This window comes from Polypterus senegalus, chromosome 1 (genome assembly GCF_016835505.1).
Source record: "Polypterus senegalus isolate Bchr_013 chromosome 1, ASM1683550v1, whole genome shotgun sequence".
In the NCBI taxonomy this organism is placed as follows: Eukaryota; Metazoa; Chordata; class Cladistia; order Polypteriformes; family Polypteridae; genus Polypterus; species Polypterus senegalus.
In genome coordinates, this window is record NC_053154.1 from 196,925,660 (window position 1) to 196,947,655 (window position 21,996).

A 21,996-nucleotide genomic window follows, 5' to 3' on the forward strand; every position below is an offset into this window, starting at 1 on the left:
TTTATCTATTTTTACTTCTAGGCGCTGGTTCTCCATTCAGAACAACCAGTTAGTATACCAAAAGAAATTCAAGGTAGGTCATTTTTTATTTTCTATGACATTTCCATTCACTGTGCAAAGCTGTTTATGGCAGCTGCCACAATGTTAAACAAAAACACTGGCATGTATGTATTTTTGAGACTGACCGTGTTTTAAACCAGTGCTGTTTGTAAAATACTTAGTTTGATGTCCCTCAGAAATTAAAATATAAAGTTAAACTGCTAATGTGCCAGAATGAAACAGGAACTGGACCTATAATAAAAGATGAGTTTCATTATTATTGTTACCATTGTACAATGTCTGTGTTTCACAACAGTACCTCAATGCAGATTACATAGGTGCACTTCTCCTATCTGGTGACTCCATTTAGGATAGCAGCTTCCCTGGTGTTCATGTAATATGGATCAATGACTACGTTTCCCATTTTTCCATCTTTACAGGATAATCCAACCGTAGTGGTGGAAGATCTACGTCTCTGCACAGTGAAACATTGTGAAGATATTGAACGCCGCTTCTGCTTTGAAGTTGTATCTCCAACAAAGTAGGTTGCATTCTACCTCATGTACACCATCTTTGAGTTGCCTAGAAATGACATTGTAAAGCAACTTGGGGAATTTTGTTTTACTTTGTTTTTAGTTGATGCCCTGCTGAATTCAGCTATTGTCTGTTTCGTGCACTGTTCTGGTATATGAGTTCTGTTTCTTGGTGAACATTTTAAATTTAAGGAGGATTTAGCAAAAAGGGTGGTTATTGTAATGTTACCAGTTATTGGTTAGTAAATTATAAAATTTGAAGACAACAGTAAAATTAGAGGGTAAAAGAGTCAGCAAAAATATTGTAAAGACCTGGACAATCGCTGAAATTGAATTAACACTTGAAAAATGCATCCTAATGTAGAAAAGTGCTACATGTAGGCCAAAACAAATATAAATATAAAATGAGCAATGATAATCTGCAAGAAGGAACATGTGGAATGGATTTAGGGATTTATATTGACACAACATTCCCATTTTCTAAGCAATGTTGTATTTTGCAGAAGCAATTAAAAAGGCAAGTAACAAATTAGGTTCTGTTGTATGAGCTGTTAAATATATATCATGGGAAAATTCTGCTCAGAAAGTGTAATGAGCTAGTGAGACTGTTGTATCTGGTGTACTGTGTGCATTTTTGGTCACCACACCAGAAAGAGATGGTATCACTAGAATGTCCATTGTGAAAAACTACTGGATGCATCCTGACACTAAATGACACATTCCACTGTGACAGGCCAAGAGAATTAGGCCTTTTAGTTTTGAAAAGAAAATACTATGTCGGGGCCTAACTCGGGTCTTCACAATTCCAAAGGCACTGATAAAATTTTATCTAAGAGAATTCTTTCCATTAAATATTGATGCTAACTTAATGATGGAAGACAAGAAGCCCTTCTGTACACAAAGGGTCATGGGAATCTTGAAACAAACTGTGTGGTTAATGTGGAAATCTTGACAGTTTTGATCAAATTTGATGGACCAAATGGTCTGTTTTTGTTCTGTGTGTTTTTCCCCAGGAGCTGCATGATGCAGGCTGATTCAGAGAAGCTGAGGCAGGCCTGGATAAAGGCTGTCCAGACTAGCATTGTGACTGCTTTTCGAGAGAAAGGAGAGGATTCTGAGGTATCTCTCCAAAATTCCAGACGTCACTTTATGCTGCTTTCTAATCTCATAATCTGCACTTTTGATACCTAGCTCAATCTGATGTATATTACCAATTTTGCATTTTGTTTAAACAAAACGGTTTTCTATTTCTTAAAAACTGAAATCTGTGGAAAATAAAATTTCTTGTGTTTCAGAGCACATATTTATCATGCATCTCCTATCACTTTAGCCCAGTCAGCTGACCCTGACAGAAGACACCTACATTTGAACTCTTAAACATTAGCTAAAAATGTACTTTGGTGAACAGAATGCAAATACGGTCTCAGGTTTGGGGACAGCAATAGTAAGAATAAACGTTATGGTGCATTTCAGGGGTTTTTTTTTAATTTTATTTAAACGGTGCTGTATGTTTCTGAGGTATTTCAATCATACAATCTGTGCCATTGTGGCAATACTCATTTTATAAAAGGAGACATATGAAAAAGAAAATGAATCAAAAGGTTAGTTGATCTGAATTCAGCTGACAGGCTAAACCATACATATATACTTTGCTACACCTCAGCTGCATAGTTTGATCCAAATGCAAGTTCTTTTCACTTTAATATCTTATTTTGTTATTCAGAAGCTAGACAGGAAATCCTCCACATCTACAGGCAGCCTAGATTCTGGCAGCGATCCCAAGGAGAAAGTTGTTAAAGGGGAAAACATACTACAGCGCATTCAGAGCAATGCTGGGAATGGCATGTGTTGTGACTGCGGCATGGCTGATCCCCGCTGGGCTAGCATCAATCTGGGCATCACACTATGCATTGAATGCTCTGGGATACACAGGTAAGACATTTGTTATATTGTCTAAGGTTTCACATAGAAAATACCTTTACCATTTTCTAGCTGATTGTAGTAGAAACACTTCCTTATGTAGAGTGCACCACCACAAGTAAACATTTGGCGTAACTTGTAGAGTAATTGGCAGTTGAGACCCCCCAACATATTAAAAGAAAAAAAAAAATTAAAAAATCTCTTTCTTCAGTTCAAATCTTTTGTTAGACCAACGGAGGTCCAACAGGCAGGCATTGTATGAAGGCTTGAAGAGACAGAATATGTCATATGGAAAATGAATCTCATTAGGACCTCCGTGTCATTGCTGCCAGTTGTCTCATTGCCTTTTGTGTAAAGCCATGAACTGAGTACCTGACTATACAATCAGGTTGATTTAACACCACTGAATTTGCAGCTCATAAGTATGAATGTATATAACACATATACTGTATGTATATCACACATTTTACTAAACAATTGATATGATGCAGTAGAAAGTGATGCAGTGTTGACTAACAGAACTGTAAAAATAGGCCTGCTTTTAGATCATTTTAGAATTATTACTTTCTTTTGCTCTCAGCTGATTATGAGGCACTGATGATTCTTCATTTCCATCTCTCTATCTCTTTCTCTTCCAGGAGCTTAGGAGTGCATTTTTCAAAAGTGCGGTCTCTTACTTTAGACTCCTGGGAACCTGAATTACTAAGGGTAAAATATATATATATATATATATATTTTATTAATCTGCCTGCAAAATTGTATGTATGCATGGAATCATAACCACAATAAAGCATTCAGAATAAGTGGGCATAGTTAAAGGATCATGGCAGATCAGTGCAGAGGATAAAATCAAGTGCATCAACATGCAGTGTGAAATTGGCAATTCACTTTTGATATTACATATTCCGCATTCAGCAGCATAAGTATGTCTCTTGTGTTAACATAGATGTGAGACAATTTTTCTTTATAGATCTACACCCTTACTTTTTCATTCTGGAATGATAGCCTCTGAACCTAGAACATAGTACATCTCAGTTGTACCAAGCTGCTCACAAATAGCACACAAGTGGAGAATGTTAGTAGATCTTATAACATGAAATAGGTGAGGAAAACAATACAGAACAATGTTACAAAAACATTCATAGAGGGTAACTAAGATGAGGAAACAGGATGCCTCACTAAAGCATTTCCCAATGAGGAAAATATGTGGCTGTCAATAAGCCATGAGAAACTGAAGGAACTGTTGGACCAGGATCGACAAGAGTGTCATGGACAGAAAAAGAAACTGGTCAACTGAGAGAGACAGGATCTTGAGATAGGACAGGGTGTAGGAGGCTGCCACTTTGATTCACTGCCTGTAGAAGCATGAAATTTTGGAGATGCAAGGGAATGATAGAAATGAAGACTTGGGTTCTACCATAATGTACTTGGACTTTTCTTTAGTGTTTTTATTGTATCCTTTTATTTTTCCTATGACAGCTGATGTGTGAATTGGGAAATGATGTTATAAACAGGATATATGAAGCTCGACTGGAAGAGATGGGTGCTAAAAAGCCACAGCCAGGTGATCCCAGGTATAATCTTCCATTTTCTTTCTTTCTTTTGTCTGAATTATTGTAAATGATACAGTTTTCCTCCCTCATCTGCAAAGGTTAATATGCTGTTCCAAATTGACCCCAGTATAGTGCCAGGATAGGCTTCAGCTCCTATGGTCATGCTTTAGATTAAGCAGGTTTGGTAACAACTAGGAGAATGAATTGGCATAGTAGCCTTGTACTTTCAGTAAGAAAGTCTGTCTACATTAGTTTCTTTGCTTTCAGGCAGGACATTGAGGCTTACATCAGAGCAAAGTATGTGGAAAGAAGGTTCGTCCGAAAGCCCAGCCCAGCAGAGCAAAGGCTGAAGATCATATCATTGAAAAATGAGGAGAAGAGACTTAGTGGTAGCTTGGAATATCTTCCACCGCGCCCACCACCACCAACACCTAAGCAGAGGCCATCTTCTAACATTTCAGGTATGGTCTAATCATTACTGTGCAAAGAATTGTCACGTTGGAAGGCTGAAATTAGGAACTGGAAATGCTGATGAGTAAAGGCTTATTTATTTTAAGCTGCTTTCCCAAATGTACAACATAAAACACAAATTCCAAATCCCTTAGGTGCTCTCTTTTGAGAATAAGGCAGCAATAGGATAAGTAAAGCGCAATTCAAACAGTCCTACAATTGCTGAATTACAGTTTTAACTGAAGTAGAGTCTTGGCATGTTTTGTAGGGAAAAAAAATTAATTTGTTAAAGGATCATAGGTTAACTTTTTTTTTTTTTTTTAGAAGAGGTAAAATAAATGTATTTCTAAGGTCAAAACTAACGTCCTTTTATCCTGTTCCTCCTCCTTTGAAACATTCCCCTCTCCTTACCCCACCTTCCCCTCTGGCCTGCTTTCTGCTTCTTAACTAACCTGCACACTGTCAGCAGCTGCAGTCTGCAGTGACGAGGCCCGCCGGGAGTCTCTCTTCTGTCCCGATGAGCTTGATTCGCTCTTCTCCTACTTTGACACCTCTTCAAAGCTACGCAGTAGTAAGTAATGCACTCGCTCTGGGAGTAAACATTCTGCTTGCGGCTGACCGACACTTCTGCCACCCTTCATTCTGTCCAGGCTTTGTCTTTGGTTACTGCTTATTTCATTTCATGTCTGTGCCAATAGTGTGTGTCTAAACATTTAGATTTTTTTTTTAACCGCCCCCCCCTTTTTATTTGGTGAATGAAAAAACACACTTCTCCTACTTCTGACGATGTTTTTAATGGTGTGATGTTAATTTTTTCTATTTGACTGTATGCATCTGTGTATGTATTATTTCTTCTATATTTTTTCAAGGGCGACATGTCTCCTTTGTCAGATTTCAAAACCCTAATTCTCATATTGAGCAAGAAAGTAAATATATTTTTTGGGGAACAAAAAAATAAATTTACATTGAGTACTTCCTAAAACAGACAAAAAGTGTTTTTTGAATTGTAAATTATTAAATAATTAAGAAAGTTATTCACTTCAGCCTTTCTAGTGTTAATATTGAACCATTGAAACATTTTATTTTCCATCTCAGCTTAAAATGTCAACATAGTGATGTAAGATTTTTACTTGTATATTTCCTGAAGACTAGTGACAGTATAACGTATCAGACAACAAATAAATTCAAATGCAGACAGTGAATAATTCATCAAATGATAAATACAGTATTATACTATATACAATGCAGTACAATACAATTTATTTTAGTAAAGCCCAAAATCACACAAGGAGTGCCACACCGGGGTTTGACTCTCTTAGAAGACAAGGTAAAACTCCCAAAAAAAACCTTGTAGGTAAAAAAACTGAAAAAACCTTTGGAAAGGCAGTTCAAAGAAGAGACCCCTTTCCAGGTAGGTAGTGGGTGTCAAAAAAAGGGTAATTACAATACAATACACAGAACAGAACACAAGTAATCCTCAATACAATATAATAGTGCAATAGAAATATTACAAGTACAGAGCAGAATTCAATAGTAGACAATACTATAATACTATGATTTGGATTTGTTCAGAGTCCTGGAGACCTCAGCCATCAAGCTGCCTCTCCTTATTGGCCATTCCACAGCTGAGTCAGCGCTAGGCCAGCCAATTCAATGAAAGGACCCCTCTATCCGACGATTCATGTGATTCTCCATCAGGGATGACTTTACCTTAGGCAGGCAAAACAACTTGGCAGGTGGACTGTGGCACCAAGTACCACATTTCAGTACCAAGAAGAGAAACAAAATAGGTGAGGGTTAGTAACAAATTATAACTATCATGTTACTTATGTTTTAGTGCGAATGACTAACAACAGAGATGCAGTCTGTACAGTTAATTAGCAGCTCTAGTCAGGATATGCTAAACTGAAGTAGTGGTGAGTCTTCAGCCGGGATCTGAAAGCTGAGATTAAAGAGGCATCTCTTATAGTAGCAGGCAGACCATTCCACAGTTTAGGGGCCCTGTAACTGAAGGCTCAGCCTCTCATTGTTATTTTATTAATTCTTGGAATCATTAGCAGGCCGGCATCTTGGGATCTTAATATGCGCTCTGGTTTGCAAGTTATGATAAGTTCAGACAAGTAAGTGGGACCTTGGCCATTTAAAGCTTTATATGTTAATAGGAGGATTTTGAAATCTGCCCTAAACTTAACCAGGAGCCAGTGTAAGGATTCAAGAACTGGAGTTATGTGTTCGTATTTTCTTGTTCTTGTAATAAGTCTTGCAGCAGCATTTTGGATTAACTGAAAGCTGTATAGAAAACAGTTAGAACATCCAGTGAACACCGCATTGCAGTAGTCAATCCTACTAGAAATAAATACATGAATTAATTTCCCAGAATCCTTCTTATTTAGAAAATGCCTTAATTTCCCAACATTTTTAAGATGGAAGAAACATGATTTGGACAACTTTGTAATGTGCGGTTTAAATGACATGCTAGAGTCAAAGGTAATGCTTAGACTACAGGCTAATTAAGTAAAATTAATGGTGATTCCAACTGAGTTAAATTGTAACAGTTGTCACATGTTTTCATGGTTGTGTATTCTTTTAACCGTTTCTGCCTCATGCTTCCTTTAGGGTGTATGCCCAGAGGAATCATTGACTGGGGAATATTTCTTTAAGGGGAGTAGGGGTCCAAACAGCGCCTGTGGGTCCTGGCTAAAATCTTCCTTAAAAGGCAAGGAGGCGTAGTTTAAGGGGGAGAGAAGAAAAAGAAAGGAAGCGAGGAGGGCGGAGGAAGAAGAAAGGTTGTTAAAAGAAGAAGCTGTGAAGGAGAACGGAATTTGTAAAAGAAGCGCTTGGTAAAAGCACGGAAGGCTCCGAAGTTCACGGTTGGACGCAACAAAAAGGAGTGCGGGCTAACAGGAAAGCATCTTCGGAGTGCACGGCTTCAAGTATATTTTTTGTTGAGGGTAGCGGCCATGGAAGGACGTTAACGCTCAGACTCCCGGGTGAGACGGATTTCATCTCTTAACGAAGGATCGCCCCAAGCCGGTGAGATCGCTCCTTTTACTTATAAATCAGATTACTAGGCAGCGGAACGGAGTTGTCTAGATTACTGGACTATTCACGGACTTCCCAGGCCGTGTGGCTAGACTCTTTTTAAATCAACCTTATATAAAAGGGAATGGGGAACATGGGGGGATTGTGACTCTGTGGGTATAATTTTATATTTGTATATATGTGTATATATGTGTATTGCTATAGATATCTATTTTGAATATAGGGGGGGTGTTGTTTAAAGGATATATCTTGGGTGCTTTTCTGGGCTTTCTTTCTTGCTGTCTGTCTGTATAGTATATAAGGGGTTGGTCTATTACTGGGTGTATATTTTTTGGATAAGGAGGGACTTAAATGAAGGGTTATTACTGGGGTGCTTTATAATATATATATATATTTTTTGGTTAAACAATTGTTAGATGTGTATTTCTTTTTGATATAAACAACTCCATCTGGGGAACATCAAAGTTGGGTCTAAGGTTCTGTCGGTGCTCGGACATTATAATAATAATTTCCTATTAGAAGGAGTTTTTTGTGTGTGTCGGACTCCTCAACCATCAATTAGTGGAGTTCGCTACATAAGTGGTGGCCCGTACGGGGACCGATTTGAACCGGGGTTTAATTTATTTGATTTCTTTTTTTTTTCTTCCTGTTTGTGGATTTATATACTTAGCTAGTTACCAGTTATGGCTACTGAGGCTTTAGAGCAGGGGCTCGATGGTGATGAAGATCTGCTGGCCGAAGAATCCATGGTCTTGGGCCCACACGTCACTGTCAGGGCTTGCGAAAGAGTCAGAGAAGTTACGGGCATGTTGCAACGTTTGTATATGGATGACACCCTAGGAACTAATAGATCAGACATCAGTCTTCCATCTCCAATAACAGAGTTATTCGATAGGGTCCAGAGAATTGAAGGAAGGTTGGACCAGATGGTGGACACGCTGATGGCGCGAGGAATCTCTTAGGGAATATATGGATACCACCTTTTCTCATTTGGAAGAGGCTATGGTTTGCCAGGCAGAAGATATTCTTAAAGAAACTGTGGCCTGTTTTGAACGAAGAGATAAGAAGTGGCAGTCAGAATTGCAGGATGTGGTTCATCAGAGTACTCAAGGAAGGTGGCGTCCATTTAGCCATTCAACTCCATCGGGGCAGACTATATTGAGACCAGCAGTGTTGCCTGCTCCATCGGCAGCATTGCGCATGGACTTTCCCAAGATTGGGGAAGCTTATACCACCGATGACATTCTACGATTTGTGGAGCAGGGGGATGCCTTTATGGAGGTGCACTCTCTGACATCCAGCGAACTTATGGGGGTTTTGAATGCCTCTCTACACGGAGCAGTCGGTTGTTGGTGGCAGGCTGCCAAACGGACTATTGCGGATTGGGCTTCATTTAAGACAGCTTTTTTAGATGCCTTTCTACCCTCCGATTACTATGAAGAATTGGAACGGAGAGTACGAGAAATGGAACAGCAACCAGGGCAGGCCATTCGGGACTTTGCATATGAGTTCCAGGCCTTATGTCTTAAATGGAAACCAGACATAACCGACGAAGAAATCTTGCCGCTTATTGGGAGCATGCAACTCGAGACTGGCGGGAACACTCAGGGGCATGGTGAGGACGGTGGATGATCTCGTCAAACTGGGATCCATGGTGGAACGAGACTGGGCGGCTAAAAGAGGGTTTAGGCCGTCAAAAACAAAACCGGGGGAATCAACCAATACCGGTAATAAATACCAGAAGAAAGAGCCAATAGATGGTCAGCTAGCAACTGTGTTTGGTCAACCTTCCCTTCTGGTGGTTCCAGTTCAGCTAGAGGCTTATGGGGAGAAGCCATAGTGGATACAGGGAGCACGTTTACCCTCATGCGCCTCAGTATGTGGCAAAAGATTAAGACCTCGGAGGACGAACTGACAGAGTCCACTTCGGTCAAGTTTATACTGGCGGATGGCAGAAGAGGGTCGCTCTGGGAAAGGTTCAGATCAAATACCAATTACAGCAGACGATATGGAAGACTGACACTTTCATACTGGATGATGCCCACCTGGCCATGCCCTTACTTCTAGGGTTGGACTCCATTATGGCTGCACAGATGACCATTTGCCCTTCTCGAGGAGAGTATAGCTTGCCTGGGGGTGGGGTGTTCCAGTTTGGAAGAAAAGGATCGGAAGAGCTTGGCCAACCCATCTCCCAGTTTTATTTAGCGGTGGCAGAGGTCCTGGACAAGGCCATGGACCCACTTATAATTAATCAACGGAAGAGGTACGTCCATTGTTAGGCAGATGGCCATCAGTATGGACAGACCAATTGGGGACTACTCAGATTGTCTCCCATGTTATTTATACAACTGACGAGTTGCCCATTAAACATCGGGTTTATAGAGCCTCTCCCCAAAAACTTCAAATTATTAGGGAAGAGCTTGCTAAGATGCTGCAGGCTGGCATAATTGAGCCATCATCTTCTCCATGGGCTTCGCCAGTGGTGTTGGTTCGGAAAGGGATGGATCACATCGGTTCTGTGTGGACTACCGAGCCCTAAACGCTAAAACCCGAGTGGATGCTTATCCTATGCCCCTAGTCCATGACATTCTGGAATCGCTCCATGGGGCAACAGTATTTTCCACCTTGGATCTACGCTCCGGTATTGGCAGGTACGGATGGGTGAAGACAGCGTACAGAAGACGGCAGTGATAACTCCGGAGGGTTTGTACCAATTTCGGGTTATGCCCTTTGGGTTGGTCAATGCCGGAGCTACATTCCAGAGGTTAATGGAACAAGTCCTGAAGGGGCTACTGCGGAAAATTTGTTTTGTATATATAGACGACATCATTGTATTCTCACCAACAAAAGATCAACACTTGCTGGATTTAGAAACAGTGTTTCGTCGTCTCCATCAAGCCAACCTGACCTTGCACTTAAAGAAGTGCCATCTGATGCGATCCCAATTGACCTTCCTTGGCCATGTGGTTTCAGCAAGAGGAGTGGAGGTGGATCCCGAAAAGACCATCGCCATACGGGACTATCCAACCCCTACCAACGTGAAAGATCTGCAGAGGTTTTGGGGATGATAGGGTGGTATCATAAATTTATACCAAACATGGCAGACAGGGCAGCTCCTTTGCATCACCTCACCAAGAAGGGAGCCCCGTGGAAATGGTCACCCAATGCCAGGAGGCAGTAGACAGGCTGAAGACCGCTCTGCAGGAGCCGCCCATCTTGGCACAGCCGGATCCACAACTACAGTTTCGGGTAAATACTGACGCAAGTAATGTGGGACTGGGGGCGGTGCTTACACAGTGTCATACCAGTGGGGAGCATGTCATTGCCTATGCCTCAAGGAAATTAAGGGGACCTGAGCTTAACTACTCAGCCAGTGAAAAGGAATGTTTGGCTGTAATTTGGGCTGTGGAGAAGTGGCGGCACTATTTAGAGGGGACAGTATTCAGCGTTTATACTGATCATAATGCTTTGACCTGGGCTTTCAAGTGCTCAAAAACTTCTTCCAGGCTTACGAGATGGGTGCTTCGCTCCAAGAATTCAAATTCCAGGTTTACTACCGGAAGGGTCATGGCAATATAGTACCAGATGCGTTGTCTCGGATTCCTGAAGAGTCCCAAGAGGTACTGGTGGCTGTGGTCAAACCCTCTGTGTCTGAACTGCCCCTAGACTTGCAGGTAATCGCCGAGCTCAAACAACTTGTTCTGTTTGTCAGGGGTGCAGGGAAGGTTCAGGGAGTAGATCTGGGCATATCAGATATGAAGAACTTCAAGGGGTGCTGTATCAGTGATCCCTCGAGACTTGGAGGCCACAAGTATCAGCTAGTGGTTCCCCAAGAGCTAACTTCAATTTCTCCAATACTTCCATGACAGTCCTTTTGGGGGTCACCTGGGAAGACCAAGACCTTATTACGGATCCTGGAGGTAGCCTGGTGGCCCACCATTCGTAAGGATGTCTGGTACCATGTTAAAAACTGTCAGATATGTCAACAGTATAAGATTCCTCCAGGAAAACCGGCTGGTTTATGCCAATCCACAGTGGTGAAGGAACCAGGAGAAATGGTGGGAGTGGATTTGATGGGTCCTTTCCCTAGGTCCAAGAATAAAAAGACTGTATTATTAGTAGTGGTGGATTATTATTCCAAATGGGTGGAACTGTTTGCTTTGGCTAATGCAAAAGCAGGGAAGATATGCTCCATTCTTAGGGAAGACATCTTCACTCGGTGGGGTGTACCAAAATACATGGTGTCTGACAGAGGACCACAGTTTACCTGTGGTTTGATGGAAAACTTATGTTCCAGATGGGGGGTGATGAAAAATTGACAACAGCCTATCATCCCCAAACGAACATGACTGAACGGGTAAACAAAACCCTTAAAACTATGATTGCATCATATGTGGGAAGAACCATCAAGACTGGGACCGCTGGTTGCGGAGCTTCGATTTGCGCTCAATACTGCAGTACGAAGTTACCGGAGAGACCCCTGCTCTATTGGCTGTTGGTAGGCAGATCAAGGGACCCCTGGAGCGTCTCATTAAAGCCCCACACCCTAATTCAGTGTCTTATCTGACGATACATCAGCTAGTCACCTTAAAGAAGCAAGTGGAGAGTCGTGTGGCAAAGGCCAAAGCCAGGCAAGCCAGATCTTACAATAAACGTAGGAAAGAGGCCCACTACGATGTAGGGGATCTGGTCTGGATTAGGTCTCACCCACAATCCTCTAGAATAGATCAGTTTGCTTCCAAGCTTGCCAAAATATATTGGTCCGGCAAAATACTAAAAATTTTAGGACCTAATAATTACAGGGTTCAGTTTGAGACGGGAACAGAGTCTAAAAGTGACACTATGCATATAGTGAACCTAAAGCCCTACTTTGGTCCCTCTCCAGAGGGGGGGGTGGGGACTATGTAACGGTTGTCACATGTTTTCATGGTTGTGTATTCTTTTAACCGTTTCTGCCTCATGCTTCCTTTAGGGTGTATGCCCAGAGGAATTATTGACTGGGAATATTTCTTTAAGGGAGTAGGGGTCCAAACAGCGCCTGTGGGTCCTGGCTAAAATCTTCCTTAAAAGGCAAGAGGGCGTAGTTTAAGGGGAGAGAAGAAAAGAAAGGAAGCGAGGAGGCGGAGGAAGAAGAAAGGTTGTTAAAAGAAGAAGCTGGGAAGGAGAGCGGAATTTGTAAAAGAAGCGCTTGGTAAAAGCACGGAAGGCTCCGAAGTTCACGGTTGGGCAACAAAAGGAGTGCGGGCTAACAGGAAAGCATCTTGAGTGCACGGCTTCAAGTATATTTTGTTGAGGGTAGCGGCCATGGAAGGACGTTAACGCTCAGACTCCCGGGTGAGACGGATTTCATCTCTTAACGAAGGATCGTCCCCAAGCCGGTGAGATCGCTCCTTTTACTTATAAATCAGATTACTAGGCAACGGAGCGGAGTTGTCTAGATTACTGGACTATTCACGGACTTCCCAGGCCGTGTGGCTAGACTCTTTTTAAATCAACCTTATATAAAAGGGAATGGGGAACATGGGGGGATTGTGACTCTGTGGGTATAATTTTATATTTGTATATATGTGTATATATGTGTATTGCTATAGATATCTATTTTGAATATAGGGGGGGTGTTGTTTAAAGGATATATCTTGGGTGCTTTTCTGGGCTTTCTTTCTTGCTGTCTGTCTGTATAGTATATAAGGGGTTGGTCTATTACTGGGTGTATATTTTTTGGATAAGGAGGGACTTAAATGAAGGGTTATTACTGGTGTGCTTTATAATATATATATATATATTTTTTGGTTAAACAATTGTTAGGTGTGTATTTCTTTTTTTGATATAAACAACTCCATCTGGGGAACATCAAAGTTGGGTCTAAGGTTCTGTCGGTGCTCGGACATTATAATAATAATTTCCTATTAGAAGGAGTTTTTTGTGTGTGTCGGACTCCTCAACCATCAATTAGTGGAGTTCGCTACATACATGGTGCTGATAACGCCAAGGTCGTGGGTTCGATCCCCGTACGGGCCACCACTTATGTAGCGAACTCCACTAATTGATGGTTGAGGAGTCCGACACACACAAAAACTCCTTCTAATAGGAAATTATTATTATAATGTCCGAGCACCGACAGAACCTTAGACCCAACTTTGATGTTCCCCAGATGGAGTTGTTTATATCAAAAAAAGAAATACACACCTAACAATTGTTTAACCAAAAAAAATATATATATATTATAAAGCACACCAGTAATAACCCTTCATTTAAGTCCCTCCTTATCCAAAAAATATACACCCAGTAATAGACCAACCTCCTTATATACTATACAGACAGACGGCAAGAAAGAAAGCCCAGAAAAGCACCCAAGATATATCCTTTAAACAACACCCCCCCTATATTCAAAATAGATATCTATAGCAATACACATATATTCACATATATACAAATATAAAATTATACCCACAGAGTCACAATCCCCCCATGTTCCCCATTCCCTTTATATCAGGTTGATTAAAAAGAGTCTAGCCACACGGCCTGGGAAGTCCGTGAATAGTCCAGTAATCTAGACAACTCCGTTCCGCTGCCTAGTAATCTGATTTATAAGTAAAAGGAGCGATCTCACCGCTTGGGACGATCCTTCGCTAAGAGATGAAACTGCCTCACCCGAGTCTGAGCGCTAACGCCCTTCCATGGCCGCTACCCTCAACAAAAAATATACTTGAAGCCGTGCACTCCGAAGATGCTTTCCTGTTAGCCCGCACTTTTTGTTGCGCCCAACCGGAACTTGAGCCTTCCGTGCTTTTACCAAGCGCTTTTACAAATTCGCTCTCCTTCACAGCTTCTTCTTTAACAACCTTTCTTCTTCCTCCGCCTCCTCGCTTCCTTTTTTTTCTTCTCTCCCCTTAAACTACGCGCCTCCTTGCCTTTTAAGGAAGATTTTAGCCAGGACCCACAGGCGCTGTTTGGACCCCTACTGCCCTTAAAGAAATATTCCCCAGTCAATGATTCCTCTGGGCATACACCCTAAAGGAAGCATGAGGCAGAAACGGTTAAAAGAATACACAACCATGAAAACATGTGACAACCGTTACAAAATGATGACAGAATATTGTTGCGATCAGCGTCATTCCCTCCAACAATTAACATCTCTGTTTTATCGGTGTTTAAAGACAAGCAGTTCTCATCCATCCACTCCCTTAATTCACTAACACAACTAATTAAAGACAACACTGGAGAAACTTCATTTTCATTCGGGTGAAAATTAACATTGTTTTCTGATGATATTTTCCAGTGGAAGCATGTAAAGTGAAAACAGTAAAGGTCCCAGTACTGAGCCCTGTGAGACACCATATCTCACTTCTGTGTATATTGATGGAGTACTGTCAGCACATTTGTGTATGTACTGGAATTGATTTAATAAATAAGAACTAAGCCAGGGAAGGACAGTGCCTGTAAGCCCAACATCATATTCTAGCCTGTGCAGTGAAATACAATGATCAGTGGTATCAAACGCTGCATTTAAGTCTAACAACATAATTACAGTGGAGTTTCCTTTATCAGACGATACCAGAATGTCATTTACAGCACTTATTAGTGCTGTTGCTGTACTACGACCAGTACGGAAGCCAGACTGGAATTTCTCAAATAAATATGTCGTGTTTAAGGTGTGACTCAAGCTGATTGGCGCATACATTTCAAGTATTTTAGAGAGAAAGGGTAAATTTGAAATGGGTCTATAATTATTCAGTATGGGTAGGTCTAGGTCTGACCTTTTTAAGTAATAGTTTGATGAATGATACTTTTAGTGCATCAGGTACTGTGCCATGCAATAATGAATTATTAATAATGTTAAGAATAGATACTGCAAGAACATCCATTGTGCTTTTTACTAATTTTGTTGGTACTGGATCTAGGGAACAAGCAGTAAGTTTCATTTTGGAAATTATAAGTCAAGACTTCCTGCTCTGTTACAGGATTAAAATTCATAAAGGTTGAATGCAATGTGAGACAGGGTCTGCCAAGCTAGTATGCAAGTCCTGGGATCTTATATTTTTAATTTTCACATTAAAGAATTTCATAAAGTCTGTACTGCTAACTTCTGTTGGTGTTTTGCACTGTAGATCTGAATTCCCATTTGTTAAATTAGCCACTGTTCTAAACAGAACCCGAGGATTTTTATTATTGTTATCTATTATTTTAGAATAGTAGTGTGACCGAGCTTTCTTATATTTTTTACACTCTCTATCCATGCAATTTGAAAGACCTGCAACTTTGTTGTTCTCCATCTGCACTCCAGTTTTCGACACTCTAATTTAAGAGCTTGAATATTCTCATTAACCAGGGAGAGTTTCTATGTGCTTTGATGACTTTTATTTTTAGGGGAGCCACTGTGTCCAGAGCATCTCTCAAGATCATATTATAATGGGATATTAGCTGATCTAAATTGTTTTCCATGTTTACATTTGATGTTAACTAATCTAAATTCTTTTCTACAATTGCACTTGACTTACTCACAGTATCTATAAATTTTGAAGCAGAATTAAAATCTACACATCACACTGTCTTTGTTTTAATCTGAGAGTGTATTGGTAAAAGCAGAACCAAATCAAACGTAATTAAGTAGTGATCAGAAATAACTTCTTTTAGCTCTTCAATATTACATGATCATAATTTATAGCCAAATCAGATAAAAAGTTGCTAAATTCAGTCATGAACAATGAATTGTGGCCCTGGTGGTCTGTAGACTAGCACTATAATTGTTTTGGAATTGGTTTTATTATTTAAAATGAATGCCTCAAAGGATGTGAAGTCGCCTAAATTTGTAGAAGTGATTTGCATTTTGTTATAATTAATTATTCCTTGACCAGAATCTCTAGACTTATGAAGGAACGAGTATCCATGTGGTGACGCTTTAGCTAGGGGAACAGTGTTACATTTACTAAGCCAGGTTTCAGTGAGAAGACACAGATCAGATTTTGTATTTAATATAATATCATTTACCAAAACAGCTTTACTTCCAAGAAAACGAATGTTCATTAAGCAGTATTTAAAACTGAATACTACTTTCTATATACGCAGAACAATATATAAGAAATAATTGAAAAGCATTTGTTAGTATGAATATGAGTGTTGGTTGAGTAGCCTTAGTGCTCATTTATACTTCATACTGAGAACACATACACACACGCATCATAGCTGGCACGCGTTCCTAGCGTTCATTTGACGTGTCCTCTGAACACGTCCTTAGAAATTAAAAAAACATGTTAAAAAAAAGCAGAAAGCTGCTTTGAGGATCATCTAGGATCGATCTACATGCTTCAATGTTTGATGAATGGTTCGATGTTGTGAAGCCAAATGCTGACATACAAATGCATTCATGGTGCTTTTATATTGAAGCGTTGCATATTCCCCATCATAATGACACTATACATTTGAAAGGTCTCACATACCATCTTCTGTGCCATCTGTGTTAAGGACATGGTGAAAAGGTATATTTTGTGATTAAAGTGGATATTTCAGCTTTAATCTTGAAATGTCCACTTTAACCTTGTAATTTACTTTATCATTAAAGTAGACCGTCATAAAAGTCATCTTAAAACTGACCAAGTTGTTAATCGCTATGTGTTTCTGGGGCTTCCTCCTGCCCTGACAGCAGCAATCGCCACACAGAACACATTATATTTATAATATTCCAGCTCTCTGCACATTTAGAATCCTTAGATTTGTACTTGATATCACTTTTATGATGAAATGCATTAAAGTATGTATATTGCATTTTACCGATACGTTGTTAACTTCATTTAAATAATGAATACTGATAATAATTACACATGTTGTGGTGGCACGGTCTGCCTCACGATGAGCTGATGCCCTGTCCAGGGATTGTTTTTGTCTAGCGCCAGATGTTTGCAGAAATGGGTGGATCCCTGAATTGATGGATTTAATCATTAAACATCCTTTTCAGAGATATTGCGGCAACGTGTCCTCAGAATTTAATGGATCTTTCAGGCAATTCACAACACAGCAAGCTGAATCTGTTCTCACTATGATGATATCTTGCACTGCCACCTGGTGTAATCTTCCAGATTTACGTACAGTACGCAGGCAAGTATGAACAGTACAACGCTTGCGTATCGTCACGTCGTATGAAGTATAAACCTGGCGTTAGGGTTATAACTGTTTCAAAAAGGCATATGGTGCTAGAAAGTATCAGCATGTTGCATGTTGGTTAGCACATACAAATACGTATTTCACTATACTCTGTACATTTAATGTTAATGACTGTATAAGTTTAGGTTGACTGAAAGTTTTCTGATGTAAAAAAATGTTTATATTAGTGCTAAACTGACCTGATAAAAGGTCATAAAACGAATATTTCCAAATATCATATATACCTACGTCGTTTTTTCATAAACCTTAAGGTAGATGCTAATTCAGCATGAGCAGGAACACTCAATAAAGCTGAATGAAAATAATTCAAGTGACGGTGAGATACGAAGAAGGCAGATTCACCAGCGTTTGTGTGTCAGCTTTTACCCCTCCAGATCAGAGAATTTCCAGTTCCATTTTCTCAAAACACCACTCACATCTACAGTTATTCCCAGTTTCAGATAAAGAGTAACCACGTCAGATCTTAAATCCTTACGAGCCATGCACGATGGCACAGTGCTTTACTGCATTATTATTAATTATTATTATTATTATTATTATTACTAGTGGAACATCTGCAAAGCATGTAGTTCATTTGACAGTGTTACAGTACTTGGACCTTGTTTGTAGCACTTAGCTGGTCTCCTGCGCTACAGGAGTGTGACTTGTCTTGTGACTTGTCTTGCTGCTGCACAGACAGCTCTGGGGAACAGCAAGCAGGGTGGGGTGGGCACTTTTTGTGAGGGTACAGGGAACCTTTCCTAGGAAGAGTTAAGTGACGGGGTGAGGGATAAGTTGCAGGGCATTTGCCCCAAATAATCAGATCAGTTTGAGATCATGAACATCAGTTAAAGAGAGACCAGCAGGGTAAGAATAGTGAGAGAAGAAAGAGCAGGCAAGAGGTAAGCAGGGCAAACATAGACATGTTTTATTATTTCTGAGGTGTCCAACATGTAGTGGCAGTGTACTATTTATATTGCATCATTCTGAATAAAAAGCCATTTGGCACCAGAATCGTCACAGTATCATGTCAGTGTCTGCACAATCTCTGCTTTTTGTGGCCTGTATATTTCTAATTATACTTCATTCTTTTTGGTATGATGTATCAAACCAGAAACCACATATGACACAGATTAATTGTGTGACACAGTATATTTGCTGACGCTAACAAGGCTCTTTAAAGTGAGAATTTTAAATGGTTGTAATAAAAGTAGAATTAAAATTATGACAGGAGTTTTCCATTTGTTTTAATGAGAAGATCTTAGTATTAAACAATGCTTAGGGATCTCAGGTATATGAGTGAATTCATATAGGATCAGATCCAGAATGATTATTTCATGGCATTAGAGAAGAATTTTGAAAAACTGTTCAGAGTACACCTGTAGATCAAAGTGCAGAGCAGTGGGACAGAAAAAAAACTGTCCCTAACTATTTTGTGAAAGAGTGCGACTCTAGTTTTACTAATAAAAATAACAAGCTAATTTTGTAAAATTACAAAAAGGCTGATTATGGTAGTGATGTGTAAAACCAGATCTGCAAAATATTTCAGCTTTCCATAGTGCATCTGGAGTAACTCTTTGCCAGAATTAGTGTAAAACAAACAACTCTTCTTTTACAATCGAATGTCAGTTTTTTGCCTTTGAATAAAATCTTTTTTTAAATAAAAACGAATTATAATCGAACACCAGTAATCCATCTGACAACCCTACTCTGAACTGTCAAAACATAGCAGAACAAGTACAGTATTTAGATGGCAAAATGAAACTCATGGATTTGGGTCAGCTGGAATGAGACTACAGTATTCTATTATTAAGAAATATATACTTCATAAACAAAAGATCACATAGTGGTGAATGCTTTTTAAATTTTATTACATTTGTAAAATCATTAGGAGATGAGAAAATGAAAGGTCAATTAATGTTAATTCTTGAGTTGTAGTTGTAAATATGGACTACCATTTTAATTATGCATAAAATGTTTATTGCCAAAACATATACTGTATGACACATATAAACAAATAATAAACATATAAATATTAAAAAAAAAACAAAAAAAACTGCAAATCAATCAGATGTTCATAAGATATTTATTAAGAAGACACAAGGCTAATGTGTTAAACTAAAATGCCTAATGTATACTAAGCAGTAATTTCAAATACTTCTCTTTGTATAATTGAATATGTGAGCTCCTGCACTTAACATAACCCTCCTTAATGTCCAGACTTAGACCAGTAGTGTCTAGTTGAATTGAAGGACAAAATAAAAAGGTGTGAGTTCACTAAAGTAACTTTTCTTGCTGTTTGTCTAATTGCACTGGACGACTCATTCAGTTCTTTTTTCTCAGTTTACTACTTTCTTTAGTGGAAAGGGTAATATTCCCATCTACTCTATCTCTGGTAAAATCTACCTTACACCTGTACTGTTCTCTGTTTGCAGCATAAAGATATACAGTTTGCTCAACTGCCATAGTACCTTGCAGAAATGAACACCACACCTAAATTACTGTAAATCTTAGAAAAACAGATACTGAAAAAATGTAGTTTTTATGATCAGACAATTTAATGATCACAGGTCTAGTTTTTTTTTTTTTTTGTAGTGAAAACTGGCAAATTTAGATTGGCGGCCACTCGATCGTTGTAAGTTGTCTTTCCTGTGAAGTTGTCTCTTTTCATTCTCAAGATAGTAATACTGTTTTCTCTTTCATGCATCTAACTATTTTGTTGATAAAAAAAACATGCTGCCTTTAGTCAGACCTTGCAATTGCAATGCTATTATTGTTACTGACCATGCTCCACTTATTCTTTACAGTAAAGTAGCAACTTTTATTAGTCTGAAGGGTTATAATATTCCACAGAAACTGGCATTTCTGTAGAAATCTCTTTCAGAGCTATCTACCAGAGTATTCAAAGCTTACTTGAGGAGATGAACAATTATTTGTGTCTCACATAAAAAGATACTACAAAAGAAATGGATAATGAAATTAACTGATTATATTTCCATACTTGATGATGAATATGCTAAATTACGTACTGCTGGTCTTTACAAAAAAGCTTGGCATCCTAAACAGAATTTAATATACCAACCAAAAGAGATTTACCACTTAAATCACCTCATTCTTTTTATAAACAGAGAGAAAATATTGATGTTTGTACATCAAATGTGTAGCTGTCTAAAACGCTATGGCAGAAATCAGTGCAGACACCCACCATAAAGACTATGAAAGATGGAGAGGAAAGCAATGTATTCAAAGAATATTATAAAATACTCTTGCGAATAGTATTATGTGCCATACATTATTGGATTTAACCAGAACTGCAGACAGTGTGCATAAGAGAAGTGCATGAACCTTTAATGCTATCTGTTTACTAAATTTAATAGATGCTATCCCCATCCAGAAGGTTTTTCTTTTATTTTATATAAAATGTAAGTTATTTATTTCTGTCTTTCCAAAGAAACAGAAATGTAAATTCAGTAGGCCAATATTCGTGCTAAACACTGATATTAAAACCATGTGTAATAAGACTTCACTAATTGCATCTTCATTTAACATTATCCAGGAAGATTTAATATTACTAAAATGAGTAATATACCATAGTTTGTGGTGTTACATGTTGATTAGTACATGCATACAAGAATTTCATTGTACAATGTGACAATAATGACCCTATAAACCTATAGTTTTCATGTTTTTCTAGTTGATTCTAATTTATATTAATCAACCCTTTAAAACCTGAAATAAAGTAAAACTTTTTTTAACACATTATCATAAAAAATAAACAATGCAGAAACCTTAAGCCAAAGGCAGGCACAGATTTTCCCAGTTTTCAAATATGACACTGGATTAGTGGTGAAATATTTACTTGGCTTTTAATCTATCTTGGAAAATCCTTGTTGAAATATTCTGAACTGTCTATAACACACAATAGAATGGACAATGCACATTTCTAAACTCTGTCAACTTGGTAATGCACAACTGATGTGATCAAATACATCTTTAAAATGTGAGGTGCATGATTAATTATAAAAACAGCTTCATGATTTGCAAGGTTAATTATTTTCAACTGTGATTTCTAGGAATGTTAATGTCACATTGAAGCCCCCATCACAATCATGTCATTTTTTTTCTTAATAAGTGCAATATGACCAGCCTCAACAATAGTTCTTGCACTTTGTAATGAGGCTCATATGTTTGTGTGTTGTTTATTACCATCTTGATTGCAATATGGCTTTGTAGTTTTGCACCACTGACTTGGGAGATCAGTTAAGTCCTTTTTATTTAGATTGACTGTGGTGGAGATTGATATTGTTTGTCTGTTGCGGTTT

General features: G+C 39.0%; 1 protein-coding gene across 5 annotated transcripts in view; it reads left to right on the forward strand.

The window, feature by feature from the left end:
- LOC120537426 (arf-GAP with coiled-coil, ANK repeat and PH domain-containing protein 2-like) overlaps positions 1–21,996 on the forward strand; it is a 177,621-nt gene that overhangs the window by 143,440 nt on the left and 12,185 nt on the right. For 3 of the 5 annotated variants that reach the window (XM_039766354.1, XM_039766363.1, XM_039766369.1), the window contains 8 exons: positions 22–73; positions 480–580; positions 1,586–1,691; positions 2,296–2,504; positions 3,131–3,200; positions 3,972–4,066; positions 4,313–4,506; positions 4,962–5,066. In XM_039766354.1, the coding sequence (XP_039622288.1) occupies positions 22–73; positions 480–580; positions 1,586–1,691; positions 2,296–2,504; positions 3,131–3,200; positions 3,972–4,066; positions 4,313–4,506; positions 4,962–5,066 (932 nt within the window). The remainder of the gene's footprint in view (positions 1–21; positions 74–479; positions 581–1,585; positions 1,692–2,295; positions 2,505–3,130; positions 3,201–3,971; positions 4,067–4,312; positions 4,507–4,961; positions 5,067–21,996) is intronic. The other 2 variants (XM_039766374.1, XM_039766383.1) reach the window with 1 other exon arrangement.